The following is a 22,041-nucleotide window of genomic DNA, read 5'->3' on the forward strand; positions in this document are numbered from 1 at the left end:
ATCAGACTGATTATGTTCTTTGCAGCCAAAGACGGAGAAGCTCTATACGGTCAGCAAAAACAAAACCTGGAGCTGACTGTGGCTCAGATCATGAGCTCCTTATTGCAAAATTCAGGCTTAAATTAAAGAAAATAGGGAAAACCACTAGGCCATTGAGGTATGACCTAAATCAAATCCCTTATGATTTTACAGTGGAAGTGACAAATAGATTCAAGGGATTACACCTGATAGAGTGCCTGAAGAACTATGGACAGAGGTTTGCAACATTGTACAGGAGGTGGTGACCAAAACCATCCCAAAGAAAAAGAAATGCAAGAAAGCAAAGTGGTTGTCTGAGGAGGCTTTACAAACAGCTGAGGAAAGAAGAAAAGCAAAAGGTAAGGGAGAAAGGGAAATTTATACCCAACTGAATGCAGATAAATAGCTGTGAAAAGAAGAGAAGCAAAAAACAAAACAGAAAAGGAAAGATATACCCATTTGAATGTAGAGTTCCAAAGACTAACCAATACAATATTGTAAAGAAATTAGCCTCCAATTAAAACAAATAAATTTATATTAAAAAAAAAAACAAAGACTATCAAGGTGAGATGATAGTCTCAACGATCAGTGCAAAGAATAGAGGAAAACAATAGAATGGGAAAGACTAGAGATCTCTCCGAGAAAATTAGAGAGATACCAAGGGAGCATTTCATGCAAAGATGGGCACAATAAAGGACAGAAATGGTATGGACCTAACAGAAGCAGAAGATATTAAGAAGAGGTGGCAAGAATACACAGAAGAACTGTACAAAAAATATCTTAATGACCCAGATAACCACAATGCTGTGATCACTCACCTAGAGCCAGACATCCTAGAATGTAAAGTCAAGAGGGCATTAGGAAACATCACTATGAACAAAGCTAGTGGAGGTGATGCAATTCCAGTTGAGCTATTTCAAATCCTGAAAGATGATGCTGTGAAAGTGCTGCACTCAATATGTCAGCAAATTTGGAAAACTCAGCAGTGGCCACAGGACTGGAAAAGGTCAGTTTTCATTCCAATCCCAAAGAAAGGCAATGCCAAAAAATGTTCAAACTACCACACAGTTGTACTCATCTCACACACTAGTAAAGTAATGGTCAAAATCCTCCAAGCCAGGCTTCAGCAATACGTGAACTGTGAACTTCCAGATGTTCAAGAAAAGTTTTAGAAAAGGCAGAGGAATGAGAGATCAAATTGCCAACATCCGTTGGATCATTGAAAAAGCAAGAGAGTTCCAGAAAAACATCTATTTCTGCTTTATTGACTATGGCAAAGCCTTTGACTGTGTGGATCACAATAAACTGTGGAAAATTCTTCAAGAGAAGGGAATACCAGATCACCTGACCAGCCTCTTGAGAAATCTGTATGCAGGTCAGGAAACAACACTTAGAACTGGACATGGAACAACAGACTGGTTCCAAATAGGAAAAGGAGTACCTCAAGGCTGTATATTGTCATCCTGCTTATTTAACTTATATGCAGAGTATATCATGAGAAATGCTGGGCTGGATGAAGCACAAGCTGGACTCAAGATTGCTGGGGGAAATATCAATAATCTCAGATACGCAGATGACACCACCCTTAGGGCAGAAAGTAAAGAAGAACTAAAGAGCCTCATGATGAAAGTGAAAGAGGGAGAGTGAAAAAGTTGGCTTAAAGCTCAACATTCAGAAAACAAAGATCATGGCATCCGGTCCCATCACTTCATGGAAAATAGATGGGGAAACAGTGGAAACAGTGGCTGACTTTATTTTTTGGGGCTCCAAAATCACTGCAGATGGTGACTTCAGCCATGAAATTAAAAGACGCTTACTCCTTGGAAGGACAGTTATGACCAATCTAGAGAGGATATTCAAAAGCAGAGACATTACTTTGCCAACAAAAGTCCATCTAGTCAAGGCTATGGTTTTTCCAGTAGTCATGTATGGATGTGAGAGTTGGACTATAAAGAAAGCTGAGCGCCAAAGAATTGATGCTTTTGAACTGTGGTGTTGGAGAAGACTCTTGAGAGTCCCTTGGAAAGCAAGGAGATTCAATCAGTACATCCTAAAGGAGATCAGTCCTGAGTGTTCATTAGAAGAACTGATGCTGAAGCTGAAACTCCAATACTTTGGCCACTTGATGCAAAGAACTGACTCATTTGAAAAGACCCTGATGCTGGGAAAGATTGAGGGCAGGAGGAGAAGGGGTCGACAGAGGATGAGATGGTTAGATGGCATCACCACTCGATGGACATGAGTTTGGGTAAACTCTAGGAGCTGGTGATGGACAGGGAAGCCTGGGGTGCTGCAGTCCATGGGGTTGCAAAGAGTTGGACATGACTGAGTGACTGAACTGAAATGAACTGAATGCAGACTTCCAGAGAATAGCAAGGAGACATAAGAAGGCCTTCTTAAATGAACAGTTGAAAGAAACAGAGGAAAAATATAGAAATAGAAATAGAATGGGAATAACTAGAGATCTCTTCAAGAAAATTGTAGATATCAAGGGGACATTTTATGCAAGGACAGGCACAATAAAAGACAGAAATGGTAAGGACCTAATAGAAGCAGAAGAGATTAAGAAGATGTGGCAAGAATACACAGAAGAACTATATGAAAAAGATATTAATGACCCACAGTTAACCATGATGGTATGGTCACTTACCTAAAGCCAGACATCCCAGACTGCAAAGTCAAGAGGGCCTTAGGAAGCATGACTATGAACAAAGCTAGTGGAGGTGACAGCATTTCAGTTGAGCTATTTCAAATCCTAAAAGATGATGCTGTTGAAGTGCTGCACTCAGTATGTCAGCAAATTTGGAAAACTCAGCAGTGGCCACAGGACTGGAAAAGGTCAGTTTTCATTCCAATCCTAAAGAAGGGCAATGCCAAAGAATGTTCTAACTACCATACAATTGTGCTCATTTCATATGCTGGCATATGCTCAAAATCCTTCAATCTAGGCTTCAGCAGTATGTGAACCAAGAGTTTACAGAAGTATAAGCTGGGTTTTGAAGAGGCAGGGGAACCAGAGATCAAATCACCAACATTTGCTGGGTCATGGAGAAAACAAGGGAGTTCCATAAAAATATCTGCTCTGCTTCAATGACTACACTAAAGCCTTTCACTGCATGGATCACAACAAAGTGTGGAAAACTCTTAAAGAGATGGGAACACCAGACCCCCTTGCCTGTCTCCTGAGAAACCTGTATGTGGGTCAAGAAGCAAGAGTTAGAACCAGACATAGAACAACTGACTGGGTCTTAACTGGGAAAGGAGTACAAGGCTGTATATTGTCACCTTGCTTATTTAACTTATATGCAGAGTACATCATGCAAAATGCTGGGTTGGATGAATCATAAGCTAGAATCAAGATTGCTGGGAGAAATATCAACAATGTCAGACGCAGATGACACCATTCTAACAGCAGAAAGTGAACAGCAACCAAGGGTGAAATAGGACAGTGAAAAAGCTGGCTTGAAACTCAACATTAAAAAAAACTAAGACCATGGCATCCAGTCCCATCACTTCATGGCAAACAGATGGGGGAGAAAATGGAAGCAGTGACAGATTTTACTTTCCTGGGCTCCAAAATCACCGCAGACAAGTGACTGCAGCCATGAAATTAAAAGACATTTGCTCCTTGGAAGAAAAGCTATGACAAACCTAGACAGTGTCTTAAAAAGCAGAGACATCACTTTGCCAACAAAGGCCTGGATAGTCAAAGCTATGGTTTTTTCCAGCAGTCATGTATGGATGTAAGAGTTGGACCATAAAGAAGGCTCAATGCCAAAGAATCGATGCTTCCAAATTGTGGTGCTGGAGAAGACTCTTGAGAATCTCTTGGACTGCAAGGAGATCAAACCAGTCAGTCCTAAAGGAAATCAACCCTGAATATTCATTGGGATGACTGTTGCTGAAAGTGAAGCTCCAATTCTTTGGCCACCTGATGAGGAGAGCTGACTCACTGGAAAAGACCCTAATGCTGGTAAAGATTGAGGGCAGGAGAAGTGGGCGACAGAGAATGAAGTGGTTGGATGGCAACACTGACTCAATGGACATGAATTTGAGCAAATTCTGGGAGATAGTGGAAGACAGAGAAGCTTGGCGTGCTACAGTCCATGGGGTCTCAAAGAGTCAGACACGACTTAGTGAAGAAAAACAACAACAAAATGAAGGTGTTAATGAAATAGTAATTAGTGGTAACAGTTATTCAACATTGTTAATGTGCTTACTGCTACTGCATTGTACACTTAAAATAGTTAAAATGGCAACTTTTAATGTCTGTTTTACTATAACTTAAAAAACAATAATTAAAAATAAATGAAGAATGACTTTATGTTAAAAAGACATTGAAAAAATGGGCAATGCACCAAATTCACCAATAACATCTGCATTCGCTATAACCCGGTGATTCTACTAGGTATTTCCCTGGAGGAACTCTTCCCCATTCACAATGTGGTCTACATAGCAGCACTGTGTGTAAGGGCAGTAGAGTTGAAATCCAACTGTTCCTCAATAGAGGAATGGATAAGTAAACAATGAAACACAATGCAGCCATTAAAATCACTGAACTGGATCTCCACGTCATGCCACAGAATGATAAATACCTCCATTAGTGAAAAAGCAGAACTATGCTGATGCATAATTTTAAAACACAAAACTATACATGTTGCCTGGGATGTGTATAGCACTAATAAAAGTACAAAGCAACCACAGAGATGGTTCTGGTTGTTTCTGGAGACAAGACGAAGAAATGAGATGGTGGGCTTTAACTATATCATTAGCATTTTATTCCTTTTATTTAAAAAACAAAGAACAGATCCGAAGCAAATATGGCGAAATGTTAAACATCTGTTTAACTTGTCTATGACATTATTTCCTGTATGTCTGAAATGTTTCATAATTAAACATTTTAGTGGAAAAAAATCTTAGGTCTCTCTGAAATCCTATTTAATATAAGAATTGAGATAGGGATCCAAATTTATTTAATTCCAGATGGCTAACCCACTGTTTCTAAACTCCATGGAAAATGCACTTTTACCAAATTCTGTGCACACTGCTCCCACCAAGGAGGCACCTGGAAGATGGAACATCACCAGGCCAGCCCTGGAGTGGGGGATTCACTCAGTCACTAAAGCTATTAACTTGGGGGCCCATCAAAAGCTGAAAATGAGAAGCAGGCAGATAGGAATACCATCAATTTTCTGCCACCAAAACCTCCAGACTCCCCAGAAAATATGCTTTTTGTTCTAGTTACAGTAACAGCTCCCTACTCAGATCCCAGCCCTGCCCACATTCTGCTCTCATTCCTTCTCCTATACCTCAACCTACTCTCCTTTCTACTAAGTCCACCCAGCATGTAAACCTGCTCCTACCTTAACACGTGAAACAACAAGCACAAAGTCCCACCTTCCCAAGCCCACACCCGTCCCCTTCAAGTCCAGACTTCTTCAAAGACTTCCACTTCCTCACCACGGTGCTCAACACCTCAGCTTCACCAGCCCCCTGAAACTGCTCTGCAGGAAACCGCCAACGACCTCTGGCATGGAGTCCAACCAAGGACTGGCCAGGGGAGGCTGCGAACAGAGCACTTACCAATCTTCATCTGGCTCCCCTCCCTACCATCTGAATTTTTATTTCCATGTTTGTGTGTTGCTTTATTAAAATAACAATTCCTATGATCGCTCACAAGCAGTTTTTAATTCTCCACTTCCTTGAAGGTTCAGACGCAAGCAACACCACAGGCCAGTTCCTTCTCAAGACATGTCCTTTCTATGTTCTATGTCACCACAGTCTCCTTTCTGGCCCCTTCTTGGCAGAGACCCCTTCTGCCCAGGCCTTCAATGATGGCTTCCTTGAGCTCTGTTCCACTTTTCTGACTATATTCTGTCTCTTTGGGCGGGATTTCATCCATACCACAGCTTCAATTATAACCAGTAGGTTGATGGCTCCGAACACTCTGGGTTCAATTTAGATCTTTCTCCTGAGCTGCGAACCCAGAGATCCCAGAGCCTCCTCATATATATACATGGATGCCTATAGCCACTACAATCATCCTATTCAAAACCCAAACCAACATTTTCCTTTACCAAACCTACTGCTCTTCCCACTATACCCATCTTGGGAACGGAAACCACCATCTATCTAGTTGCTCAAGCCAGAGACCTGGGAATCTCACTCTGTTAATTTTGCCCCTTGAATCTCTCCAATAATTCAAATGTCTTCATCCCTGGGCCACCTTGTTTTCTCACCTGGATCACCGCGACCACCTCCTCACTGGTCTCCCAATCATTTGATTCGCTCCAGCCATAGAACATCGATATTCTAGGAATCAGCAAACTAAGATGGACTGGAATGGGTGAATTTAACTCAGATGACCATTATATCTACTACTGTGGACAGGAATCCCTTAGAAAAAATGGAGTAGCCATCGTAGTTAACAAAAGAGTCCGAAATTCAGTACTTGGATGCAATCTCAAAAACAACAGAATGATCTCTGTTCGTTTCCAAGACAAACCATTCAATATCACAGTAATCCAAGTCTATGCTACAACCAGTAATGCTGAAGTCGAATGGTTCTATGAAGAACTACAAGACCTTCTAGAACTAACACCCCAAAAAGAATGTCCTTTTCATATAGGGGACTGGAATGCAAAAGTAGGAAGTCAAGAAAGGAGTAACAGGCAAATTTGTCCTTGGAGTACAGAATGAAGAAGGGGAAAGGCTAGTAGAGTTCTGCCAAGAGAACGCACGGGTCATAGCAAACACCCTCTTCCAACAACACAAGAGAAGACTCTACACATGGACATCACCAGATGGTCAACACCGAAATCAGACTGATTATATTCTTTGTAGCCAAAGATGGAGAAGCTCTATACAGTTAGCAAAAACAAGACTGGGAGCAGACTGTGGCTCAGATCAAGAACTCCTTATTGCCAAATTCAGACTTAAATTGAAGAAAGTAGGGAAAACCACTAGACCATTCAGGTATGACCTAAATCAAATCCCTTATGATTATACAGTGGAAATGACAAATAGATTCAAGGGATTAGATCTGATACACAGAGTGCCTGAAGAACTACGGACAGAGGTTTGTCACATTGTATAGGAGTCAGGGATCAAGGTCATCCCCATGGAAAATAAATGGAAAAATCCCAAATGGTTGTCTGAGGAGGCCTTACAAATAGGTGTGAATAGAATAGAAGCGAAAGGCAAAGGAGAAAAGGAAAGATATACCCATTTGAATGCAGAGTTCCAAAGAATAGCAAGGAGAGATAAGAAAGCCTTCCTCAGCAATCAATACAAAGAAATAGAGGAAAACAATAGAATGGGAAAGACTAGAGAACTCAAGAAAATTAGAGATACCAAGGGAACATTTCATGCAAAGGTAGGCACAGAAATGGTATGGACCTAACAGAAGCAGAAGATATTAAGAAGAGGTGGCAAGAATACACAGAAGAACTGTACAAAAAAGATATTCACGACTGAGATAATCATGATGGTGTGATCACTCACACTCACCTAGAGCCAGACATCCTGGAATGTGAAGTCAAGTGGGTCTTAGGAAGCATCACCACGAACAAAGCTAGTGGAGGTGATGGAATTCCAGTTAAGCTATTTCAAATCCTAAAAGATGATGCTGTGAACATGCTGCATTCAGTATGTCAGCAAATTTGGAAAACTCAGCAGTGGCCACAGGACTGGAAAAGGTCAGTTTTCATTCCAATCCCAAAGAAAGGCAATGCCAAAGAATGTTTAAACTACCACACAATTGCACTCATCTCACACGCTAGTAAAGTAATGCTCAAAATTCTCCAACCCAGGCTTTAGCAATATGTGAACCGTGAACTTCCAGATGTTCAAGCTGGTTTTAGAAAAGGCAGAGGAGCCAGAGATCAAATTGTCAACATCCGCTGGATCATCGAAAAAGCAAGAGAGTTCTAGAAAAACATCTACTTCTGCTTTATTGATTATGCCAAAGCCTTTGACTGTTTGGATCACAATAAACTGGAAAATTCTGAAAGAGATGGGAATACCAGACACCTGACCTGCCTCTTGAGAAACCTATATGCAGGTTCAGGAAGCAACAGTTAGAACTGGACATGGAACAACAGACTGGTTCCAAATAGGAAAAGGAGTACCTCAAGGCTGTATATTGTCATCCTGCTTATTTAACTTATATGCAGAGTACATCATGAGAAACGCTGGGCTGGATGAAGCACAAGATGGAATCAAGACTGCCAGGAGAAATATCAATAACCTCAGATATGCAGATGACACCACCCTTATGGTAGAAAGCAAAGAAGAACTAAAGAGCCTCTTGATGAAAGTGAAAGAGGAAAGTGAAAAAGTTGGCTTAAAGCTCAACGTTCAGAAAACTCTGATCATGGCATCCAGTCCCATCACTTCATGGCAAATAGATGGGGAAACAGTGGCTGACTTTATTTTTGGGGCTCCAAAATCACTGCAGATGGTGACTGCAGCCATGAAATTAAGACACTTGCTCCTTGGAAGGAAAGTTATGACCAACCTAGACAGCATATTAAAAAGCAGAGACATCACTTTGTCAACAAAGGCCCGTCTAGTCAAGGTTATGGTTTTTCCAGTGGTCATGTATGGATGTGAGAGTTGGACTATAAAGAAAGCTGAGCGTCGAAGAATTGATGCTTTTGAACTATGGTGTTAGAGAAAACTCTTGAGAGTCCCTTGGACTGCAAGGAGATCCAACCAATCCATTCTAAAGAAGATCAGTCCTGGGTGTTCATTGGAGGGACTGATGTTGAAGCTGAAACTCCACTACTTTGGCCACCTCATGTGAAGAGCTGACTCATTTGAAAAGACCCTGATGTTGGGAAAGATTGAGGGCAGGAGGAGAAGGGGACGACAGAGGATGAGATGGTTGGATGGCATCACTGAGTCAGTGGACATGGGTTTGGGTAGACTCCAGGAGTTGGTGATGGACAGGGAGGCCTGGCATGCTGCAGTTCATGGGGTTGCAAAGAGTCTGACATGACTGAGCGACTGAAGTGAACTGTGCCAGAGCGAGCCTTCAAAACCAACACTGAATTTGTCAGCATCTGCTCAAAAGATCGGGCTGGCAAAAAGTTCATTTGGGTTTTTCCTAGGACAGCTTATGGGAAAACCTGAATGAACTTTTTGGCCAATCGAATACTTCATTGGTTTCCCCTCATTTCTCAGATTGTCCAAACTCCTCAACACAGCTGCAGAGCTTAGCGTGATGTGTGACTTGTCCCCTAGCGACTGCCCAGCCTCACCTCTCGTAGTTCCCTCCAGTCAGTGCACAGCTATCAATCCCTCCCATCTCCAGGCCTTTTGAATTCCATGTGCCTTCCACCTGGAACACCCTCTTCTTCCCACTCCTCTACAGTGGCTGGACTAAGTCCTCATCCTTCTACTGCCAGTTCAAAGGTCACCTTCCCCAGAGGTCTCCCCTTGACCTGGGTTAGTTCTTTCATTGTATGTTCCCCTATGAAAAATACCTCACCCATCGGAGAGTCTGCCTATGTGCTGTGGCTGTTTGTATGTCTGTCTCCTGACAGCAGGACTAGGCCTCTCAGTCAGCATTTCCTCTCCAGCTGTCTATCATAGTGCTTGGCACAGGGCACATTGTCAGTAGCTATGAGGAAAATGAAGTCTTTGCCTTCAGTTCTCAGTGTTACTGAACATACAAACAAGTAAAGAAATATACAGAATACAATGAAGTAAGTGCTATAATAGATTAGATGTGTGTGTGGGTGCTGTGGATTGCTGTCGTCTGAATGTGTCTCCCTAAAATTTGTAGGTTGAAATCCTCATGCCCACTGTGACGGTATCAGGAGAGGGTCCTGTCAGAGATGCTTAGCTCATGAGGTTGGAGCCCTCATAAATGGGATTAATACTCTTATGAAAGAGACCCCACAGAGCTCCTTTGTGAGGATACAAGAAGTCTGTGACTGGAAGAGGGTCCTCACCCAACCTCACTGGCACCCCAGTCCCAGACTTCCAGTTTCCAGTACTTGAGAAATAAATTTCTGTTGTTTATAAGCTACCTAGCCTGTGGTAGTTTGTTATAGCAGCCCAAACAGGCTAAGATGTGGATATATGTGGACACGGATGTACTGATATATGGAGCACTGAAAGAACACAATGAACTTTCTGGGCTAACCAAGAAAGGTCACAGAAAATACAGTGACATTTGAAATGGTTCATCATTCATTCCATTCATTCAGTGAATAATCTCTGGGCATCTACTTGGTGCCAGGCACTGTGGAAGACACTGAGGATACAGCAGAAAATAAGACAGTCAGATATTGTCCCTGACTTCCTGGAGCTTATTTTAGTGGGGATAGACAAAGAAATTAAACCCCAAAAATAAGCTAATTTCAGGAAATGACACATGCTTTGAAGAATGTAAAACACCATAGGAGTTTATCAGGATGAAGGCAGAAGGGTGTGTGTGTCTGTGTGCCTATGTCAGATCTCCCTGTGGAGGTGTCACAGGGATATATAATCTGAATGAGAGGATGGAGACAGCCATTCAGAGATCTCTAGGCAGAGGAAATAGACCCAATGGTTCAAAAGACAGGAAGAGGGACTTCCCTGGTGGTCCAGTGACAAGACTCTGTGCTCCCAATGCTGGGGGCCTGGGTTCAATCCCTGGTTGGGAAAACTAGATCCCACATGTCAACTAAGATCCAGTGCAGCCAAGTAAAAAAATAGTTTTTAAAAAACAAACAACAACAAAAAATCAAAGGGCAGGAAGAACAGCAATGGGACAGAAACACAGTAAGATTTTATATCTCTAACCCAGACCCTGTCCTGGAATTCCAGAATTAAGAGAGCAAACTACCAACTGCCCATCACCACTGGGATATCTACTAGACATTTTGACCTTCATATGTCCAACACCAGCCTACTTTCCTCCTCCACACCCGTTCCCTCCCACTTAACTAAATGACAATTCCATTTTTCCAGCTGCTCAAGCTAAAGGCCCTGGAATCATCATAGACTCCCTGTCACATCCAATCCTTCAACAACTTTTATTGGCTCTATCTTCAAAATCTATCCAGAATCTGGCTGCTTCCCCCTTCTCTGCTGCTACCACCCCAGTCTACTCTGAAGTATTTGGGTCTTATCCTTTGTGTCAGGCAGAATTATTGAAGGCTTGCCAGAACTCGGTAGAGAAGTGACACCTGCTCAGAGTGGTGTGTTAGAGCCAACTCAGGCCAGTTCACAAAAGCCAACTGGTAAGTTTTCAGAAATGTTGCACGATGACTGACGTCACAGTGATAGCATGAATTTGGCCATGGTGGGGATATTTATACCATGGATATTGGCAGACATTACACCTGGGCTTCCCCCTCCACCACCCCACCCTACCCGGGCGATCCTAGTGTCCCACACTTACCACCACACAACTGCATGTGCAAATCTGTATTGCAGAAAGAGAACTCTTGTGTCCTGGCTCTCTACAGGTGTATATGTTTGTGAATACACATTAGAATCACCTGAGGAACTTGGCCTACCAGACAGCTGCCTGCCTGAATTCCTTTAAGTACCACAACATAAGGAAACTTTGTTAAGAGGCTGTTGGAGATGATGCAGGTGAGAAATGAAGGTATGAAGCATAGGAGAGGACAGCTGTGAGAGAAATACAGAAGTAGAATGAAGGAGCTTCGTTATCAGCTCTGATTCCTTTCCTCTACATCACTTCTCAGCTTGTAATCACAGGCTCATTTTTGTGATCCTTTAACCTCTGCCTTCCTCTCCCGCCTGCAGTCCAGGAGGGTAGGGGCTGCATGTCTGCCCCACTGCATCTCCAGAGCGGAGCCCCATACCGACACCAGCACGACCTCACTGCAGAGTCAGTAAGTGAAGAAAGGAGGACAAAGTGAAGAGTAAGAGTTAGTAATGAAACTCGTTCAGCTTAGGTGACAGAAAAGAGAAACACAGATAAAAGTGTGGTTGGTTGGTGGGAATGGAAATTGATATAACCACTCTGGAGAACAGTGTACGTGTGTGTTAAATCGCTTCAGTCATGTCCGACTCTGTGACCCCATGGACTGTAGCCCGCCAGGCTCCTCTATCTATGGAATTCTCCAGGCAAGAATACTGGACTGGGTTGCCATGTCCTCCTCCAGGGGATCTTCCCAACCCAGGGATGGAATCCAAGTCTCTTACATCTCCTTCATCGGCAGACAGGTTCTTTACCACTAGCGCCACCTGGGAAGCCCGGAGAACAGTACAGAGCTGCCTTAAAAAACTCAAACTACCATATGATGCAGCAATCCCACCACTGGGTATACACCCTGAGAAAACCACAATTCAAAAAGACATATGTACCCCAGTGTTCAGTGCAGCACTATTTACAACAGCCAGGACATGGAAGCAACCTAAATGTTCATCAACAGAAGAAAAGATAAAGAAGATGCGGTACATATACACAATGGAACATTAGCCATAAAGAGGAACAAAACTGGGTCATCCGTAGTGATGTGGATGAACCTAGATTCTGTTATATAGAGTGAAGTCAGAAAGAGAAAAACAATTATCATATATTAATGTGTATATATGGAATCTAGAAAAATGGTACTGATGAACCTATTTGCAAGGCAGGAATAGAGATGCAGACACAGAGAGTGCACTTCCGGGCACAGTGGGGTAAGCAGTAGGTGGGATGAGTTAACCGAGTAGCACTGACAGGTATACACTTCCATGTGTCAAACAGGTAGCTAGTAGGAAGCTCCTGTATAGCACAGGGAGCTCAGTTCAGGGCTGTGATTATCTAGAGGAGTGGGATGTGGGGCGGGACACAGGAGGTTCAAGAGTGGGGGCATGTATGTACACATATAGCTGATTCATGCTGTTGTAGAGCAGAACCTAATACAACATTGTAAAGCAATTATACACCTATTAAAAAAAAAAACAGAAGTGCCTGTGAAAATTGAGGCAGTGACACAAAGCTGGAAATATGAGTCTTAAACTTAGGGTCTAGGGCCTGGTAGAGACACTCTTGACGATACCACACAATCCTGCCCTCTTCCCTTAGACTCTGAGTTGCCACTGTCGGAGTGTCAACTTCCCTCTCCCAAGACTCACCCGAACTTCAGCCTCCCGGGGCCTCCCATTGAGGTCGCACTTGGACCCATTGCCATAGGTCTGGCTGTGGTAGCGTTTCAGGCGATGCTGCTTGGAGGCCTGGGGAGGACATCAGGCATGAGGGAGGGGTGTGAGAAAGACAGCAAGGAGGAAAAAAAAGAGCACTCTCTCCTAAGACGAAGCCCAGAGAAACACGCCAGTTAATCCTGACCCTCCCCTTCTTGACAGGGCTCTCAGTCTGCAGCCCAGACCCCTTTCTCTCCTGGTCCCACACTCCTGCCACCTTTGCTGTTTCATCATCCCAGTCGAAGGCCGATTGGTAGTAGCCGAGATAGAGGACTTCACCTTTGATCTCTGAATCTGCAAGAAAGAGAACAGTGAAGCATGGTTACCCTGTTCTCAGAGGACTGGGAGGGAAGGGAACCGGGGAGGCAGGTCACCTTCCATGACAGGTTTCTGAGGGCTTAGGGAAAACATAGGTGGAACTCACCTTCCATATGGTACTGCTGGATGTGGCGTCCATAACAGAATTCATATGTCCACCAGTCCTTGGTCTGACAATAAAAGAAAAAAGAACTGTCAGGGGGATGGAATGCAGACATCTCTTCTTGGAACCAAAATCTCTCCTGGCCCCAAAACACATAACCACTGATTTACTTCTCATCTCCTCCTTATTCTTAATCCTCCAGATTCTTGGTGAGGAGGGCTGTTTTTCTTCTATAAATTGGAGAGAGACCTCTACAGCCTAGTTGGTTTACTACTCTTCTCTTTCTAAATATTTAAAAAAATTTTTTTCTTTGTAAATATTTTTTTAATCCTTCTTTGTTGTCCATAAAGATAAAAAAATCATGATATCCTGAAGCACTCAGACCAGGGAAACATGGAATATCAAAGTATTAATTGAACTTCCTTGTACTGTTTTAGCTACTGTGGATACAGCTGTGAACAAGATAAATTCTCTGATTTCACAGACTTACGTTCTAGTACTAGGATTCAGACCAAAAATAAACTGATAATTCAGTTAATAATTTCAGGTCATGAAAAGTGCCATGATGAAAAAAAAACAGGACACTGGGCAGAGAGTGACAGGGAAAGGAGTGACTTAACCAGGAAAGTTTCTCTCGGGGAGTACCCCTAACTGCCCCAGCCTGACCCTCTTTAAGCACCTCAATATTGGTTTAATCTTTATTCTGAGATTTTCTATCCTAACACTCCTCTATAATCAGCAAAGTATCATCATCGGTTACAGGATTCTTTGCTTCTTTCCTGTCTGTGCAATATGCCTGCTCCTTCAGTGGCCTTCTTAACTCCTACAGATACTCTGATCACTCCTCATTCACAGACACATTGTGAATAGATAACTAGTTCCCAAATAGATAACTAGTTTCCATGCCCTCCTTCCCTCTATCCCAGTTCCTTTCACCTTCAGCAGGCAGGGAGCATCTTTCATCGGGCTCAACAACTCAGGGATCCCAGGCCCTTGGTAAGCAGGTGTCTCCTCCTCCCTTTCACGCTGGAAGTGAATAGCTCCAGCTGGCAGGCGACATTCATAACGCTGCTTGTACTTAGAGGAGACAATCACCACGTCCGAAGCTTGGCTCTGGGAAAAAAGTGAGGGTCGGGGGACAGGGAGGCAAAGAGAGGTTTGGGATCAGGGAGAACAACGAGATCCCTCTTCACATAATGGGGAAGAGTCCAGTCCAGACAGAGTGAGCCACAAGTCCTCCAGCGGTGTTCAGCGGGTGAGGGGAGAGGGCACTCCCACTTTTTCACAGGGGAGGAGTCTGGGTGTTTCAATAGGGAACTGGAACCTGAAGTTGACAGAGGGAAGCCAAGCCCCACCCCTCCCAGTCCCTGGCCCCAAGGGAATGGGTCTTTGACTACGATCCTCAGGAGTCCTCATAAAACCACTGCTTACTTTTCCCGATTCTCCTTAGGCTTCCGCCACAGACTCCACAGCTGCCCTTCTTCCTCTACCTTCTTCTCCTTCCCTTTCTGCCCAGGACCCTCGCCCCTCTACGCCTCCTCACCTGGCCTCCCATGACAGGCAACGGCAGTATCTCGATCCCATAACGCATCTCACTCAGCTCCTCCAGGTTCAGGCTCCCGACCCCGCCGGTCAGGGTTGCGGGTAACAGGAGCCCCAGAAGTAGCAGCCCCAACAGACTGGACAGCAGCGTTTCCGCCGCCATCTTTCGTTCCCCTTCTAATCCAGATCAATTCCTTCCGCCCTAAACCTGGCGGCGGCCTCATCCCGCCCATAACGTCCCAAGGTCTTATTGGCGAAACTTTCTGTCCCTCTCACGTGCCCTATTCCCATTTGTCAACGTAGCTCTAAAGCCCACGAGGAGGTGTATCACGACAATTAGCAAAATCACTCGCTACGCGTGATTGGTTGAAGAGGCCAACCAATCACCAATGATATCGGATCCCCTCCTCCCCTCTCCCAGTTTCAGGGAGGCGCGGTCTACACGCCGGGCCCAGTTAAGCAGTTGTTTTGTTTTGTTTTTCTCTGTTTTAGCCCAGCTGTTGTACGCATTTCTGATTGCTTTTTAAGTCATTTTTTATATTGTGTCTGGCCGCCGCCAAGCGGATGTTTGAGGTGGATGGGTGCGTGCACACAATACTCTTGAAAGCTACTTAATACTTGTTACAAAACAAACAATTATTGTATAGTAGCATTCCTCTTTTCATAGATACATACAACTTTAGGGTGATCTGGTAATTTGTGTCAAAACCTTTCTGGACGATCCTGCAGTTGTCTTCCAATAAAAATTATCCTAAAGAAATAATGGGAACTTCCAGTTGAAAACTGGGAGCTGGAGAGCTGCGAGTGACAAACGTAGGTATTGTCTTCCAGGCCACGTAGGAACAAAGGGAAAGGAGACAGCAGCATTTCAGAAGCTAGAAAGCAAATGGAGGAATGGGAACTGATGAAGCAATCCTGAGAAATTGATTCCTAAACAAACATAAACAAGAGCATGACTATATCTTTGGAAAAACTTATCTGGAGACTCTGTCCCGCCCAACAGAGAAATCCCAAAGATATTTTCATCAGGGTTCTCTTAAAGAAATAAGATGAGGGTATCCTACATTTAAGTCCTTGGCCGAGAATCCTGCATTGTAGGGAGATTCTTCTCTATCTGAGCCGGCACACAATCTTTCCAAACAGTTTTTTGATAGCCTCACTCCAAAATAAAAGCCGACGGTCAAGGATCATAAAACATTTAAGGAATGTCTTTAATATAAAAAGAAGAAAACAAAACAAGCAAGAAGAAGAAGAAGAGCAGCAACTCAGAGGAAACAAATTGCAAGGGAGAAAAAGGAACCGAAAATTAAACAAAAAAAACCCATCAGTAAGAGCCTCAGAGAAATAATATATTGTGTGCATAAAATTATAGCAGGAGCAGGGCGGAGCGAGCATCGCAGACCTGGGACCAGCCTTTGATCGCGCAGTTCTCACCGCCTAGTTTGGGCGGGCCGAGGAGGGGACCTCCAACCGCGATCCCCGTGGGAGTGTGTTTTCCCTGTCCCATGGAGATCGCGCCTCCCTCGCCGGACCTGAGAGAGAAAAGAGCAAAGCTTGCAGAGGCTGCAGAGAGAAGACAGAAGGAGGCTGCATCTCGGAGTATTCTAAATGTTCAGTCTGTAGAAGAAAAGAGAAAGAAAAAGGAAAAAATAGAAAAAGAAATGGCTACATCTGAACCCCCACCAGAAGGTGGACTTAGATGGACAGTTTTATAAAGCATGAGTGTAAGAGTCTACTGCCAATTACTATACCTGCAATCAAGTGGACATCCTCAATTTAACTTCTTCTCTGAACAAATGAAGATTCAGACTTTGTAATTTTAGTGCTCTTAAGTGCAGTGCTTTTTCAAAACTGAATATTGAAAATTCTTTTGATTGTCAGACTTAGAAAATGGCCAGAACTTTCATTAAATACTTATTTTCCCTACATGTGCTCTTCTGCAGACAGTGGGTGATTTGCCATTTTTCAGTAGTTAGAACATGGACCTAAATTATGAATATATATTTATATTGCATGGAAAAATTTTGCATACATCTCAAATATTCAAATTTTCACTTCTATTTCCCCTCCTTTATAAAGTGATCTAGCTATTTTTAATTTGCCACTTAACCTTATATCTCATTATTTCATTATATGTGAAGATTTTTGCTTAAACTTCCAGACGTTCAAGCTGGTTTTAGAAAAGGCAGAGAAACCAGAGATCAAATTGCCAACATCCGCTGGATCATCGAAAAAGCAAGAGAGTTCCAGAAAAACATCTATTTCTGCTTTATTGACTATGCCAAAGCCTTTGACTGTGTGGATCACACTAAACTGTGGAAAATTCTGAAAGAGATGGGAATACCAGACCACCTGACCTACCTCTTGAGAAACCTATATGCAGGTCAGGAAGCAACAGTTAGAACTGGACATGGAACAACAGACTGATTCCAAATAGGAAAGGAGTACGTCAAGGCTGTATATTGTCACCCTGCTTATTTAACTTCTATGCAGAGTACATCATGAGAAACGCTGGGCTGGAAGAAGCACAAGCTGGAATCAAGATTGCTGGGAGAAATATCAGTAACCTCAGATATGCCGATGACACCACCCTTATGGCAGAAAGTGAAGAGGAACTAAAGAGCCTCTTGATGAAAGTAAAAGTGGAGAGTGAAAAGTTGGCTTAAAGCTCAACATTCAGAAAACGAAGATCATGGCATCTGGTCCCATCACTACATGGGAAATAGATGGGGAAACAGTGTCAGACTTTATATTTTGGGGCTCCAAAATCACTGCAGATGGTGATTGCAGCCATGAAATTAAAAGATGCTTACTTCTTGGAAGGACAGTTATGACCAACCTAGATAGCATATTGAAAAGCAGAGACATTACTTTGTCAACAAAGGTCCATCTAGTCAAGGCTATGGTTTTTCCAGTGGTCATGTATGGATGTGAGACTTGGACTGTGAAGAAGGCTGAGCGCCAAAGAATTGATGCTTTTGAACTGTGGTGTTGGAGAAGACTCTTGAGAGTCCCTTGGACTGCAAGGAGATCCAACCAGTCCATTCTGAAGGAGATCAGCCCTGGGTGTTCTTTGGAAGGACTGATGCTAAAGCTGAAACTCCAATACTTTGGCTACCTCATGCGAAGAGGACTCACTGGAAAAGACCCTGATGCTGGGAGGGATTGGGGGCAGGAGGAGAAGGGGACGACAGAGGATGAGACGGCTGGATGGCATCACCGACTCGATGGACATGAGTCTGAGTGAACTCCGGGAGTTAGTGATGGACAGGGAGGCCTGGCGTGCTGCGATTCAAGGGGTTGCAAAGAGTCGGACACGACTGAGAGACTGAACTGACTGACTGAGAGACTCAGTGCCTTTTGAACTGATCATCAGGGGAAATCTTGAAAAATTATTTGAAGGGCTTATATGAAGGAACACTGTAAATTTTTAAACTTACTAAGAAATTAATATTTCTGGAAAACATTAAACTTCTTATAATTTATTTTCTACCTCTGTAGCTTATAAAATTGACACACTCTGTTTTACATTATAATAAAGTTTTTCTTTAGCTTGCTTAATTTAAAATTATATATTGGTGATGCCATCAGAGGGCAGTGATGTACAATATACAGTATTAGATTCAACTCTATAAAGATCTTTGTAGTAATTGAATGAGTTAACCTAAGAATCTGGATGGGTTATACTTAGTGCTAATGTTGTTTGTCCAAATTTCATAGGTGTTTTTATTCTTTTGTATTTATTAAAGAATGATTATAAGATTTTTATAGATGTGAAATTGCCAAGGTAAGTATGAATGTATGAAAGAAATATGTAAGTACTCTATTTAAAAAGTCTACTTTAAACAAAAATATTGCAAGGTAATTCTATGTGATGCATTGCCATAAACTTTTTAGATTTTTGTTCATTGGTAATATGTATTATAGAATTTTTTGTCTTTTGAGTTTTTAATATATAGTAAGCTCAAGTAGAAGAATTACTGCATTTTTAATTTGGTTGCTATTTTGGATGATAAGGCCAAAGTCTGAGCCCTAAATTAGAATTTTCAGGTATTAAGTGCAATAAGGATTATAAATTAAATAGACCAACTCACCTTATTTACAAAAAGGAAACTGGACTACTATCTTGCTTATCCCTCCTACAAATCTTGTTTTATATTGCAGTATATTATGTATTTTAATTTTAAAGAGTTTGAACTGTAATATAGATCTCTTGACTCCTCATTGGAAAAATCACTTTCTTTGATTATTGAATGAAATATTCTGTGACTATCCAGACAAGATATGTAGTTAAAGACAGGTTCAATTTTCTTTATCCTTTAGAGAATTGGTAGTATGTTTGTTCATGAAAGATTGTGAAGTCATTGGATTATATTTTAGAAATAAAATTTTTTACTTAAAAAATTTACAACAGAAAGCTATTTTTTTTAAGGAAGCAATTTTTAAAAGCAGCTACTATTCAGATAAGAAAAAAGAGCTCTTGGAAATCAAAACCAATAAAAATAAAAATTCAATAGAAAGACTAGAGGATACAGTTGAACATTAATGGTTGGGAATCTGTCTGCCGATGCAGGAGACATGGCTTCAATCCCTGATCCGGGAAGATCCCACAAGCCTCAGAGCAACTAAGCCTGTGCACCACAACTCCTGATCCAGTGCTCTAGACCCTGGGGTCTGCAACAGGAGAAGGCACTCCAGTGAGAAGCCTGAGCATCACAGGCTACATCCCTCTCTTCACAGCTAGAGAAAGGTCATGCATACAAAAGTGAAGACCCAGTGCAGCCATAAATAAACAAGTAAGTCTTTGAAAGAAAGAAAGAAAATGAAATTTGGCCTACTTTAGGAGAAAATTAATAAAAAGTAAAGGATCAGTCCAGCAGGTCCAGCATCTGAATAGCGCATACGTGCGTGCTCAGTTGCTTCAGTTGTATCCAACTCTTTGCGACTCCCATGGACCACAGCCCAATCAGCTCCTCTGTCCAAGGAATTCTCCAGGCAAGAATACTAGAGCAGGTTGCCATTCCCTTGTCCAGGGGATCTTCCCAACCCAGAGATTGAATCTGGATCTCCTGCGTCACAGGTGGATTCTTTTCCATCGAACCGCCAGGGAAGCCTCTCTGAAAAGCGAGGGTTTCACAAAAAGAACAGAGACTCAGAAGGGAAGAAACAATCACCAAAATTATTTTAAAGTATTGTGTTATCCTAAAATGAAGAAAGTCTCTAAATTGGAAGGGCACACTGATAGCAAACCCACACCAAATCCTTCATCAAAGAATTTCAGAACACTGGACACAGACAAACAATTCTAAGAGCTTCCAGAGAAAAGGACAAGTTGCATACAAAGCTCAAGAATCAGAATAGCATTTGGCTTATCAAAACTCTGTAAGATAGAAGACAGTAGAGAATGGCTTCAAAATTTTGAAGGAAACTGTTTCCAACCTAGAATTCTATTAATACACACAGCCAAACTATAATCTAACTATGAGTCCAGAATAAAGACAATTTCAGACATGCAATTCAAAATACAGATATTCCATGCATTGTTCTTCAGAAAGTTAGGAGAGGGTTTATTACATCAAGACAAATAAATTAGTCAAAAGAGAGAAAGGTATGAAATCCATGAAACAGTATCCAGCACAAAAGAGAAAAAGGAATCCCCAAGGTGATGTTAAAGGGAGATTTCAAGTTGTAGGGCAAGACCAGAGATCAATTCATCAAGATTAGAGAAAATTCAGGATTCAGGAGTGATTTTTTTAAGAAATAAAATTGATAGACTACCTAAGACATTGGAACTTACTGAAGAGACATTTGCTTAACCAGAGGAGAACCTGGGGATATATTAATGATAGGTACATAGAGGAGCCTAGTGGGACTACAATTCGTGGCACGTCAAAGAGTCAGACATTACTGAATGAACCCACGCACACACGTGTAGAAAGTTAAGGGGAAAAAAACACATTAATTCTTATGAAGATAAAAAGTTGTGCTAGAAAAGCTAACCAGACTTCTGTTTTCTTCAACACAGTTTGTTAACCTTACACTAAAGATGATTTAAAATGCTGAGTGAAATATAATTATCTTCCTTCTTAAAGCATGGATAAAGCCAACAAAACAGTAAAGAATTAACAGGCTAAAACCTAAATTAAGTCAGAAACCTAGAGAGGTAGTCACATTTGCTTGGAGGGCATTTGCCAAATTTGCAGAATTAAGCTTTGTTTTTTAATGTATGTTTTGAACTCTTTTTTAAATTGAAGTGTAGGTGATATACTTCACCTATATTGGAGGAGGAGCCTGGTAGGCTACAGTCCACGGGGTCACAAAGAGTCGGACATGGCTGAGCCGCTTCACTTCACTTCATAGGTGATACACTAAATTATGTAAGTTACAGGCGTACAGTGTATTGACTCATAATTTTTAAACGTTATACTCCATTTATAGTTATTATAAAATATTGGTCATCTGCCCCGTGCTGTACAATATATCCCTGTAGCTTATTTTATGCCTAACAGTTTGTACTTCTTAATCCACTACTCTCTATTGCCTCTCCTCCCTTCTCTCTCTGCGCAGGTAATCACTAGCTTTTTTCTCTATATCTGTGAGTTTGCCCTTCTTTTTGTTGTTATATTCTCTAGCTTGTTGTATTTTTTAGATCTGATATACGTGATATTATACAGTATTTGTCTTTCTTTGTCTGACATTTTACTTAGCATGGTATCTTCCAAGTCCATCCATTTGCTGCAAAGGCAGGTTTTCGTTATTTTTTATGGCCAAGTAGTATTCCACTGTATGTATATACATATTGCTGGATCATATTGTAGCTCTAGTTTTAGTTTTTTGAGAAACCATATTGTTTTCCACAGTGATTGCACCAATTTACATTCCCACCAACAGTGTGCAGATGTGAGCTT

At 42.1% G+C, this 22,041-nt stretch overlaps 2 protein-coding genes across 3 annotated transcripts in view; one reads left to right on the forward strand and one right to left on the reverse strand.

Annotated features, from left to right (window-relative positions):
• Positions 1 to 15,328, reverse strand: part of OS9 (OS9 endoplasmic reticulum lectin) — a 34,249-nt gene extending 18,921 nt beyond the window's left edge. For both annotated transcript variants that reach the window (XM_061416683.1, XM_061416681.1), the window contains exons 1-5: positions 15,135 to 15,328; positions 14,528 to 14,704; positions 13,595 to 13,658; positions 13,388 to 13,464; positions 13,105 to 13,203 (exon numbers count right to left, since the gene is read on the reverse strand). In XM_061416683.1, coding sequence (XP_061272667.1) covers positions 13,105 to 13,203; positions 13,388 to 13,464; positions 13,595 to 13,658; positions 14,528 to 14,704; positions 15,135 to 15,296 — 579 coding nt within the window. In that variant the 5' untranslated portion in view covers positions 15,297 to 15,328. The remainder of the gene's footprint in view (positions 1 to 13,104; positions 13,204 to 13,387; positions 13,465 to 13,594; positions 13,659 to 14,527; positions 14,705 to 15,134) is intronic.
• Positions 15,329 to 15,697: 369 nt separating this feature from the next.
• LOC133248688 (small VCP/p97-interacting protein-like) lies at positions 15,698 to 16,950 on the forward strand. The gene is made up of 2 exons (XM_061419044.1): positions 15,698 to 15,714; positions 16,506 to 16,950. Exons 1-2 carry the CDS (start codon positions 15,698 to 15,700, stop codon positions 16,846 to 16,848), a joined length of 360 nt encoding a protein of 119 aa, XP_061275028.1. The 3' UTR covers positions 16,849 to 16,950.
• Positions 16,951 to 22,041: the final 5,091 nt, after the last annotated feature.

This window comes from Bos javanicus, chromosome 5 (genome assembly GCF_032452875.1).
Source record: "Bos javanicus breed banteng chromosome 5, ARS-OSU_banteng_1.0, whole genome shotgun sequence".
NCBI classification, from domain to species: Eukaryota; Metazoa; Chordata; class Mammalia; order Artiodactyla; family Bovidae; genus Bos; species Bos javanicus.